This window comes from Cryptotermes secundus, unplaced genomic scaffold (genome assembly GCF_002891405.2).
Source record: "Cryptotermes secundus unplaced genomic scaffold, Csec_1.0 scaffold468, whole genome shotgun sequence".
NCBI classification, from domain to species: Eukaryota; Metazoa; Arthropoda; class Insecta; order Blattodea; family Kalotermitidae; genus Cryptotermes; species Cryptotermes secundus.
In genome coordinates this window covers 2,572,977-2,585,677 of record NW_019721526.1, presented here as the reverse complement: position 1 = coordinate 2,585,677, position 12,701 = coordinate 2,572,977, and the positions used below count along the sequence as shown (strand labels likewise).

Here is a 12,701-nt window from a genome sequence, read left to right as displayed (position 1 = left end):
AGTCAAACTAGTGGTCGAAATTTATTATAATATGGTAACAGGAAAACAACTTTGTTATGTTCTATAAGTATTCAGTACTTCAAACTCATGTCAGTGATTTAATGACAATAACAGAAGATAACCCACATATTACAGAACCCCCAACAATTCTTTCCTCAATGTTCCAGTCAGTATGTTCTACAGCACACCAAAACACGATATATTCTTATATAACACAGAGTGCTTTATAGGAGTGAGCCATTATATTAACAGCATTAAAATGCAGGAGCAACAAACACATCACTGGTGCATGAAACCAGTCACTTAATGGTGTTCTCTACAGAACAAACAGTCTGCATTCATGACTGGCCATTACATGTGTATTAAAATGTTATGATTATGTAGAGAAGTGCAACTAAGAATTTTGTCTGGATTAAGTAATGCCATTATTTTTCTTTAAAATTTTTCATTGCAGAAGGCTATCTTGTATTTCTGTTCAGCCTATAGAAAGATGAATATGGTAAAACTGACAGAATCCAGAAATATATATTTTGTTTACTACCATGCAATTCTCCCAAAATGTGTAGCTTTCCCCATAAAACAATAATACTCACGCAATAGTAGAGAGGCCCTGACCACCAAGAGGGTAGAGCCTGATGGTGGGGTATGAGCGCACCCCCTGCTGCATGCATAGTGAAACTTCAGCTTCACAGTCTACAGCTCCTATGTGAATGTTTGCCATGCTTGATACCATCTGTGGAAAAGTTACATTATATCGTGAGGAATGCTTATAATGTCTGGCTAACTGAAAGAATGATTAACAAGAAGAGGAGAAGAAAGAATCTTCCCTTCCACTCATTTACAATTACATTTTGTGGTGGGTTATTCCAGTGTCAGATGGCACTCTGTTCTGTAATTTATTTAACAACTCCCTTTTAACTTCAAAAGAGAGGGGGAGTGTAATACTGAATTGGAAAGAAGCAGTCATAGCCTATTTTAAGGTATTATCACAGTATCTGCATAGAAACTATGAAGTAAACCATGAAAACCTCAAGGGAACCATATTTTTTGCAAAGAATAGAACCTGAGGCCTCTTGAATGTCAAATATTGGTGCTAACACAAATGTGATGCTCAGGAGGGCCTTCATCCAACAACCTCAATTGTGTACACTGAACGTATGAACACAGTATGTACAAGATCCAATCAGAAAGTATGACAACCAAGTATCATATAATTTGGAACAAGCATTGCCAGAGCCTAAGCAGTCAGACACAGGCTTTTCACTGCCAGGTTCAATTTCAGATGACTTTATGTGACATCCATGGCAGAAAAAGTGGCACTATAGCCAGTCTTTCCCCAAATTCTTCAGGTTTCCTATGCTACTCATCATTCCAACCATTTTCACATAGTGGGGGGTAGAGTCCAGCTGGGTCCACTCAGCACGTCAGCCACTGATTGGTCTATTGTACCTGCCCCAGGTGATTATGATGGAGAATTTGGTGGAATGAAGATTGGCACAGAAATCAAAGCACTCTGAGAAAATTTGCCCCAGCGTCACTTTGTCCACCACAAATCCAATTTGACTGGACCTGGGCTCGAACCTGGGCTGCCACGACGGGAAGCCAGTGACTAACTGCTTAAGCCATCATTCCAACCATGCTCCACGCTCATTTATCATTCCCCCCCCAGGTGTGCAACAGCCCTCACCATGCAACACACTGTCATATCATTGATCCAAATTTTGGGGATTCAGCCCTAATTCACACCTTGGCTCATTATAGAGTAAAAAAGTTGTTTTTTAAGCTTAAAACCTGAAACATACCTTAGCAAGTTTTCTCCATTCTGGTGCTAGCTGCTGACATGACCCACACCATGATGCAAAGAAATCGACCATCCAAAGCTCATCTGGAGATTTCTTACCAACACTTGAATAGAAAGACTGTTCAGTCAGCTTTACCACTGTGAAAATTCAATGATCTGTTAACAGCAGGTCATGCCACTGTTTCTGCTGACAAATATTTCCTTCACTTCTTACAGAGAAGCTGAGACAAGTCCTCATTCTTGAATTACAATGAAACAAACAGTTACATTGTTTTGTTTGGTTTCCATAAATTTCATAATTATTTAATAAACTGAAAGTTCTAACCACCTAACTCTCTGAAATTAGAAACCAGAGGTTCAACACTGCCACTGGACATGATCAACTCCATCCACTTCCCTCAATGATGCCTAAAATAGGTATGCATTATCTCTTTATATTACTCAATATCGCAAGACTAAATTATAGCAAACTTCACAGAAAATGACGTTTAGGCAGACACAGGAACAATAAACCTTAACCACATGCACCTTGTCGGTCATAAGGTAAATATGTATGTAAAAATGTATATATTCCTACAGATGTGACTAATTTATTGTGAATACACAAATAACCTTATGTGCTTCAAACTGTCTTAGTCATCATCAGAGGTTTAATCAACATTAGTTGTAAAGACTGCACATATTTGCAATACTTATGTCTATACATATAAGGATCTTATATCTTAATACTGTAGTCAAAGATAAAACTTCTTAGTTAATTAAAAGTTAACTACATCTAGATTTATTACCATTGGTTTAATTAAGTAAATTCCATTTGTGAGGAGCAATGTGTTTTTATCTGCAAATATAAAGTAGGAATGCATTAGATCATGTATTGATTTAATTATATAATTATGAAAATATGAATGTAAGAAAATGCTTCCCTGTAAGATGTTATATGTTTATATGGTGTGGTGATTATTTTCATAATTACATATTTACAGGCTGAAACATGTAAGGTAATTTGTGTATTCACAATAAAATAATCATATCTGAAGGAATATGTACTTTTCACATATATTTTTTATAAAAAAAAAACAAATCATGTGCAGATTTACAAATTCTGGTTACAATAACGGTGGAAATATGCAAATGTTAAGCTCCAAATAAGATTCCTTCATCTTAAAATCAAATTTCGTACAGATTACTGTTTTCTGGGATGTGACATAATGTACTCTGGTAGACACATAGTAATGTTTCAGAAGAACCTGCTGACTGCATCTTCAGGGTAGAAAATGAAATGGATGCAGCATGTTCTCCCAAAACATTGGTACCTATCTACTGAACTACACAGGGTCACATCCAAAAGACTGCAATCTTCATAGCTGTTGCTGTGGGAACCCCAATATGAAATTAAAAAATAATAATATATCTTAGATAAGACTTATTAAAAAGTAAATATATTTCCCTCATCAAAATATGTATAACTTATCTGAAGTTTTGTTTGATAATGAACAAGAGAAACACAGAAGTTCATTCTGGCCTCAAAACAAAGAGGTAGTCTTACATGAGTGATTTCTTTCGTAAGAGTAATGTATTAATGCATGAAAGTTTCCACTGCACATTCTTTCACATTACCATTCATAATCATCCTACCATTTGTCATGCAGTTTGCATACTATAAGTGAATAAACTACGAAATAAAAAGCATTTCATCATACATTCATAATAATTCTTTATTTATTCACATATTTATGAATGTCTTGATACTTAAACTGAGGATAAGACAAACCTGTGGGGTTTAGGATGTCCTGCAGAAAATCTACAAGAGAAGTCGCCGTGTGATCTCCATGAAACTGCTGCTTCTCAGTGTTATTATACAGAATAGTTGTAGGGTATGAGCGGATGTTATGTTGACGGCAAAGAGAGGCATGAATTGTGCAGTCAATAGTTCCAAAGTTTATTGCTGAATCAAAGTGTCGTGAAGCCTTCCTCAATTCTGGCAGTAGTCGAAGGCAAGGGGGACACCATGGTGCATAGAAATCTACCAGCCAAGCTCCACTTCCTAAACAAAGAAACACAGAGTGCAAAATTTTAATGTTTCACAGTAAAGTGCAAAATAAGTTTTTACACATGACACTATTATTTAAGAGAAAACTTACTTTCAGACCTTATTCAATATTAGATGTATCCAAAACACATATGTAATGAAATAGTAAACATCTTTTAAAAAAGCTTGGGTTTAAGCTTACAGTGTGATGCTTGGTGCTACTACTACTGCTGCTTCTATTATTACTGAAGTTGTCTGATAACTCTGTTTGCCTGGTATTCTAAAGAACACAGCGTTTTGGAAACTGGATCCGTTTCCCTTCTCATGTGAAAGGGTGCAAGGCACTAATCTGTTGAGTCTACTGCTAACCTCAATGACTGGACAACATAGCTCAGTATAACTGCATCTATCTAGACACTTCCCTTCTCATGTGAAAAGGTGCAAGGCACTAATCTGTTGGGTCTACTGCTAACCTCAATGACTGGACAACATAGCTCAGTATAACTACATCTATCTAGACACCTGAGATCAGGTTTTGTCAATGGAAGACAACAGAAAAATAGCGGTCAATGCCAGTCCTTTTCTGAAGATGAGAACTTCCTGAAAATAAATCATACTGTCTGATTCTGTTTCCAAAGTAAATGGGATAGAGGATCTTAGACTATTGAGGTGGCTGCAGAAATTCTGCAACTTATACGAATCACATGGCCAGGCCACCCTTTCACCTGTGGATGGAAACATATCCAGTTTCTGAAATGATGTGTTCTTTAGAATATCAGATGATGGACAAAATACAAAAACTCAGTAAACCAAACTGTTATACACCATCATCAGGAGTGACATCTTAGGAAAAGCAAATTTAATAGTGAGATTACTGTGTTGGAACTATATAAATTTAAAACTACAGAAAGGAAAACCACAATCTGAGGAATATTGGAGTTGACTGCACCGCCTGTTATAGGTTTTAGAAGTAAATGTTACTTTGTAATGAAAGAGTGGTTATTTCCCTTTATTTAAAATAGTACTTGACAATCAAGGAAGGGATACGAAAGGTTCTGGAATGACAGTAATAAACAGTTGTAGCAGAAATTTATGCCAAAGTAGTCCTGGATTTTGAGCACCCGATGGAAGGGCAAATCCAACACATTTGGATGACATAGGAAAGTGCCATAAAAATGACACTGGCTACAAGAGGAACTGAACTTAAAGATTCTAGGAAATGGGAATTTTAGCACTGTTCCAGTGCCATTTAATCCACCATGAAGACACCCAGGGTTGAATCCAAGGTTCCAAGTGGAGGTGGAACTCATCAGTGCCTAATAGTTTGCACTATGCGATAGCTTCATTAAGATTTATTCATACTGCCATGGTAGTCACATGCTTCTAGAAAGCTCAGTGCATTACTGTCTGTGTGCTCCAGTATTGCTGAATATCAAAAATGTTTCATTTGACAAATTTAGGTTTAAATACCACTAATGTAAGCAGATATGAATATATGCACACAAGAAATGAATAAATACTGTGGGTTGGGAAATTATCCATACCAGGATTATGATAGAGATCCAACCATAACAGAGATACATATACATGAAAGTGGACTTAAATTATTTTTTAACTTGCATTTATCTACACAAGTAGAACCTATTATAAAATGTAAAAAATTAGATTTTAAAGGTGTATAACAAACCCCTTAACCGACAATGAAAATAAGTAGCAATTTAATAAGTTAAAAATTTACAACTAAAATATTTTTAAAATTTCAATGACACAAAAAAGTTGTTGTATGGCAATGCAAAGCAAGTTATATGACTTTAAACACCATGTATTTGCACAACAGTCGTGTGAAGCACAAGTCTGAATCTATCCACTATATTAATTTATTATGCATAATATTCTGTTTCATTAATCAGACAGTCATTTTCCATTTGCCACTCTACCTAAAATGGCTCCTTATATACTTTCATGACATGCAGCTTAGACACCTTTACCTTACACAAGAGCATTAAGGCCCAACTAAAGACTTAAATTCAACTTTATATGAAAACAGACTGAATGGATTCATAAACCTACAATGTAAGTCAGGTCTTACCATGGCTGCCGTGTATGAGATCTGGAAATTCTGGTGGAGCCAACACTCTGACATTAGGAGCAGCACTGCTGTCCCTAGCAAAGTTGGCAACATCGTGAGCTGTTTCGCGCCCATGATGTATCTCATGACCTCCTCCAAGCTTGAACACTGCAAACAATGGGTAGCGTGCTATATGCAGTTCTTGGCACAGTGCAGCCCACCGTCCACAGTGCACCTTACCCAGTCGCATGTCAGGCAACAGTGCAGGCAACTTCTTCAATTCTAGCTCCATGTCTGCTGTTGTTTCACCCAAGTAAAAGTACACTACCCAAGGGNCAGAAAAAAAAAAAAAAAAAAAAGAGATAAGGCACATATCACAAATAGTCTCTATAGTTTAGCAAGAAATTACCCCTACATTGTTACTGAGATCTTTTCCATATCAAATTCTCTGTTGTTTTATATTTACTAATGCTATATATTCAGAAAAAAAATGGTCTTTGGCCCTCAATTTAACTTCCAGAAGAACTAAGAAGATTCAGGAAGTCTAGTAAGTGATTTGATTCTTAGCAAAAATGAACATTTAACATTAATTTTACTAGAGCAGGATAACAGATGTTTAATTTCTGAGAGGATAATCACCTTTTCCTCAGTAAACAGTATTATTGCTACAGTACATTATAAACAGGAAGTTAAATGTGCAAATTTCCATGAGTCCCAAAGCTTATTCTGCTTCTTTGGTGAAAATGTTTCAGTTGCTGGGGACTATCTGAAACAACTTCCCCACAAAGAAATGAAGTCATGAACTCAAATGTTTTACATGTGATTGGCAATAACTGCTGAGACATGGGGCAATACATCTATTACAATATTATAATGAAAGTCAACCTGTTTTGCTCTTAAGCTCCTTTTGTCCATTCTTACTATTAAAATTTCTTCCACACTAACTGTGAGCCAGGAAGGTTTTGACAAATATTTCCACAAAAAAGCAGAAAGGGTTACTGAAAACACAGATTAAGCCACCTGTGCCAGAAGATTTAATTCAATTTAATTAACCAGAGTACAGAGGTGATGGGATTTTAAATTCCCACACATAAAGAAAAAGATCCATTCCTGAATTAAAATGTGTGGAACTTCCATGACTGTAACCACATTCTGTAGGCATGTCAGCCTGGAGTGGTAGTCACTGAACCACTCATGACACAGACAAATACTCCCATTATTGAAAATCCAAAAGAAGTAAAAAAGTAATCATTGGGCATAATTCATTCAGCACTACACCATGATGATGTATGGGAGACTGGAGCTACACCTCAACTGTTCTTAACCTTAGCATTAGACAGAGCTGAGTGATCAGCTTGAAGACCCTATAGCTTTATGTCCAGGGAAACAGGCCCCGGTACCCATGGTACAGAAGGCTTGGCGGACTCTATAGCCAGTCTGGATGTCATGGAGAGGATAAAAATCTCTTGCTACTTCTGAGAATCGAACCCCAATTCCTTGGCCATCTAGTCCCTAGCCTTGTTGCTTTGTTGCTTTTGACATATAGAGTTGCAAAGTTCCTCCATCTGAGTTGCATGCACTAATCACATACAAACACAAAAAAGACTGGTTCCATTCAGGTGCAAGACAGTGTTCCCTCCACTCTTTGGTTCCTGCATGGACTTCTGGTTTGTCTGAGTGGCATATTTAAACCCAGAGTTTCCAGTGAGCAAAAGTCAGACAGCATCTATTTAAATTCATATTTATTTTTGCAACTACAGTAATTCCTCCAATAAAAAAGTAGTTACATTTGTGAAAAATTTGACACTAACGGAAAATGCTGTGGTAATAATTTTACCATTAAAAACAATGCAGAAGTTGTGGGTTGCATTTTCAGCTGTGATTTTACAGTTTTAATTTATTTTATTATTGCTCTTCCGGTACATTATGTGTTTACATGTGTGTACAGGCATACATTAGTATGCTTGTATGCATGTATCAGTACATCATAATTAGAAAATACAGATTAAATATTATAGAACAACATTTTTACTTACAATGAATAGCCGATTTAGCTGCTTGTAGAGGTGCATTATCTAGAACAAATATAATCTTGGAAACCATATTTGCACGGAAGCAGTAGTCTTAGAGCTCACCAGTTAGGCATGTGCGGTAGCAGTCTGTAAAGATGCTTGCAGTTATCCAACCTTTTGCATTAGGTCTTGAAATAGCAGATGATCTTTTGCATAAAATTTCTACACTTGAAATATTAACACTGACGGCACAAAATAACAACAGTCTGACATACTGGTAGATAAAACTGTATAACACGCAAAAATTTTAAAATAATGATATAAACAACTCAGCAGAAATTTAATTACTTCATTTGGAGACCGTACACTGCAGGAGCAAAAAAAAAAAAAACTTCATTCGCTCCATCGTTGGCAACTTTTCCTGCCTGTCTTTATTTGATGCCCAGTGTTTATATACCTCACAAAGGCTGATAATTTGTTCCAGATTAAATGACCGAATTCAGATTTAATTAAATTCATTAGACTAGATTCATGCTCACACTCAGCACTTGACACCTGAAATGTTCCACAAATGTCCAGGAGAACTGAAATTTCTTGAATGTGGTTACCTTTCAGGGTATAGTTCACAAAACCACTGAATGTCTGAAATGAACCAGTCTTGAATTTTTCTGTAGCTACAATTTCAAAGCACAGAACTACTCACACATTTTTGTGGTCACATTTTCTTCATAGTTCGGCATATGATCAGAACATTTTTCTACACCTGCTCCACACTGGTTCTTTTGACAATTACATTCTGATCAAGTGTATGCCATTCCATTAATTCCTCTTCTGCAAATCTGATATCCAGGTGGTCACATAGCAGTTGAATAAATCTAAGGATTGCAGCTGTGTCAACATAACTACCTACAGCAAGAAAAATATTCTTGACTTCATTGCTCTGATAAATTTGTTCACCTAAATAGTCAGTACTCGGACTATCAATCTTCGTTGTCAAACTGCTTCTTTGAAAGTTTCTGAACACTGATATTAGTTCACCTAAGACATCATTCATAACTGTCACTGCAATGCAAATTTGTAGCTATGTGAGTATATTCAGGCAATATTTGTTTAGCGAACTGTTGCACTTGTTAATTTTATTCTGTGTGGTAATCAATCCACATTGGTGCATAAACTTCATAGTGCCTTGACAGCCACCCCCCTTCCTTCAGAGGCTGAAATTCCCCTTCATCACTCTCTGTGAATCTTTCCAGTTTTTTGAATTGTCCTTTCTTCAGAGATGAGCTGCTGAACAATGCAAACACCGTTCTTAGAAGGAATTCAATATCATGCATTAATGAGACTCATTTTGAGGCACCATGTATTCCATGATCTTGTCTGTTAGCAATACTATGCTGCTCTGACAATGTTTTTATTTCAACACTGTTGTTACCCTGTTTTTTCTTTCCAAGTATACCCAAAGCTCTGTCAGATATAAACATCTTCTTTTGCAAATTAACTTCACCGTCATTATAAAATTGCTTGACTGCTACTTTCTGTATGTACTGAAGATGAGATTTCTGTTTCTGTGAGCTTGGAAAGCAACCCCCTTTCAAATCTGTCACAGGATTCCTTCCTTATAATGCTCGAAGTCTCATTTGTTTCCAGTTTTGACTTACTAAGGACATGGATTTGTTCTACTTCCACTTTAAGGAAAAGTACATTTATTTACATTGTTACACTAAAAATTTTCTGTGTGACTTGTACTTATGACATACAAATCACAGGGAGACATGTCTTCATCTCTTGGCTGAAATTGTAAAATTATGTATGGTAATAATAATTTTGCAGTCACACTACTGATTATGACATGAAATTGCAAGTTGGCTGAATGAAAGATCCTTCAATACTGAATTCAGTTCTTACTGACTACTTCATTTAAGGCTGATGGACATCACTGTTTACCACGCAGCCCACACCCATGGCACAGGCAAGAATTACTCACATTACTGGTCTGATAACGCCCAGTCATCAGCTGTTCAGTAACTGATAACCTTTCACCTTGTGATGGCATCTGCTAATATGATTAATAACAGTGTTGTAAGTAGAGAATTTTTTTATCACAGAAACTACTGGGTGAACAATACTCAATTAACTATGTTATCCATGCTTAAGGTTGTAGCATGATAAAAATTTCAGATCAATCAGATAAAATATGTAAGATTTTCATAGTTTATATATGGGTTCTCTTAAGGGAAATTTCTTTCCTTAAGAATACTGAGGCTATGTTCTGCGAATGACAGAACGAGTGTGGACACATTTTAGCAGGTGGACATGCACAGCTTAGAGGGAACACTGCTGCAAAAGTTTCTGTGAGAAAGATCTGGAAAATGAGCCATAAAACATTAATAAAATAATAAACCGATATATTCAAATTTTCAGTGTATCTTAACAAAGGTTCACTGTATATGGTGAACAGTAGGAATGGTCATTATGCTCACCTGGATTTATAGCCCTGAATTCCCACACCAAAATGTCTAGAATGAAAGGATTTTTTGACAAAATATAGTTAGATAATAACGATTTGGCAATATTTCCTCTCTTTCACACATTAAGCCAAAAAAATCAGATACATCTCAAACTGATTTCCCACCTTTTCCATCACTGTTTAAGTTCTCTTCTCAATACATCCCATCTCTCTCTCTGTCCCTCCACAATTCTATTTGAAATTTTAACCTTCAGTTGGCTTCTAATATGGTCATTTCTTACAACAAAATCCGACCACAGTTCCCACTTCATGGGAGGTGATGTGACATATACTGCAGTTGTGCACAGCCTCACACTGTGCCCATTTGAATGTCACCTCATTTCGATCTGTGTATGATGTGACCTCTACTGCATGCATCCCTTGTTACTACCCCTCCCTACTCCCATCTTCACCTGACAAAGGTTCTCCCTGAAACAGGCTCTCACCAACGTAACACTTGAAGAGGAAGGACTTCTTCCAAATCATGATCTGACTTGTGTTTCCAAAAATAGTTCTGGCACAGATTTGTCCTTCCTCTAGTATGCAGGTGACCTGCACTGTATCTAACATCATTGTGTAATATTTTTAAAAACAGTGGGAACCTTCGGTTTTTGCTTCCTGGAAGGGGGTGTAGAGATGCAGGTCTGTGGGGTTGTAGTACCTTATTTTCAGTATTCATTCCTTTGTTTGTATTTGTTTTTATATTTTGTAAATTACTATCATTTATAATAATTATTTGTGGCACAATGTTTATTAACTATCTACACCATGTAGCAAAGTGGGAAACAGAATGCACAGGATCACCTCATTGGGTGATATACAGTAGGGACTTCATGTGCCCTGTGACCTCTACAGTAGCTGATAGGGCAACGAGGCTATGGTCTTGTTCTCCAACTTCTGAAGTTATATGTCAGGTTAGTTACCCAGGTAAAAAATCTCCAAAGAGTTCCATATATCTATGTAATATATGTAATTTTTGTTAACTTACAGTTCTAAACCCCTTAGAAATGGTACTGGATATGAACTTACATCAAATCCTTCTTCATCCAATGCAGCTGGTTCAGGCAGGAAAGACAGAACTTCCTTTGCAATTTCTTTTGCATCTGTTCCCAAGATTCTGTGTGTCACACCAACTGGATGTTCTTCCAGAGGTTCCCAGTAAATTACATAGGATTCTGTAGTTGTGTCAAACTTCTCACAGAATTCTTTGCTGCTGGCACAGTCTACATGCCCCACTACTACCAGACCTTCCTGAAACATCACCGCAAATCAGTATAACAGTATCAAACACCTTTTCCCAGATTTGATATCAGAAATGAGAATCATTGGACTATCTGTAAATTCCTATTTGATTTGTTCATAATTTTAAATATAACATAAAAATGTGAGTAAAATTAATAAACAAATTCAGCTTCACTTAACAAAGTGAATTTTATGTATAGTTCATAATTGTCACAAAGCTACAATGCCATGCAGCAAATTACCTGCTAACAAACCCCAAAGATTCAACACTAAAGTCCACTATAGAATAAGCTGAAAATCTATCTTAATATTATAGACCGATCCCCTTCAGGGTTTTCAAAATTGGCAACTTCCAAGAAGTTTAATTTCAAAAAGTCTGTTCATGTGTCTTTACCTACCAATCAAGATACTGTCACATGACAGTGGCTACACATTGGGTTGGAATTGGTAACTGGATTTACTGGACACTGAATTGTATTTACAAATGGTACCACAGTTCACACCCATGCATTACTATTATTATTATTATTATTATTATTATTATTATTATTATNNNATTGTTGTGCATGGAATTATGTTTATGGAGCCATTGCCTGACAATGCATTTATCAAATCCATTACAATACTATAAATATACGTAATCAAGTATCTGTTCTGTTGAGTGGCTTAATGATTACTGAGAGGGCAATGAATGTCCAGTTAATGTTTCTTATTTTATGGTTTTCCTTGGTTTTTACATCCAGTTTCATTAATCCCAGTGTGCATTACCTCAAATTTAAATCTTCCTCAGTTTAGTGTTTTAATCCACTGCTCAAAAAAGAAACTTCAAATGGGCATTTCACTATATTCATAATTTTGCTTTATTCTATAAACCATCCTAAAAATTCAGTTAAACTAACATCACAATGCCTTGTGGTATTCTGAAATGGGACCATTACTACCGTTCATTGTAGGCCTTTTAAAAACGCAAGTTTCATCAAGACCTGCTTTACCAGAAACTGAAAATAACATGAACTTCAGATGAAGTACAGACTTATTTTTTT

The 12,701-nt window shown here is 36.3% G+C and overlaps 1 protein-coding gene across 1 annotated transcript in view; it reads right to left on the bottom strand.

Annotated features, from left to right (window-relative positions):
• The window catches only part of LOC111875535 (dnaJ homolog subfamily C member 10), a gene marked incomplete in the record, with an annotated part of 27,140 nt that overhangs the window by 7,327 nt on the left and 7,112 nt on the right, over nt 1-12,701 (bottom strand). Inside the window, 6 exon segments of the mRNA XM_033755855.1 lie at nt 594-733; nt 1,803-1,939; nt 3,573-3,845; nt 5,920-6,283; nt 8,769-8,816; nt 11,446-11,667. Of these exon segments, the coding sequence (XP_033611746.1) occupies nt 594-733; nt 1,803-1,939; nt 3,573-3,845; nt 5,920-6,283; nt 8,769-8,816; nt 11,446-11,667 (1,184 nt within the window).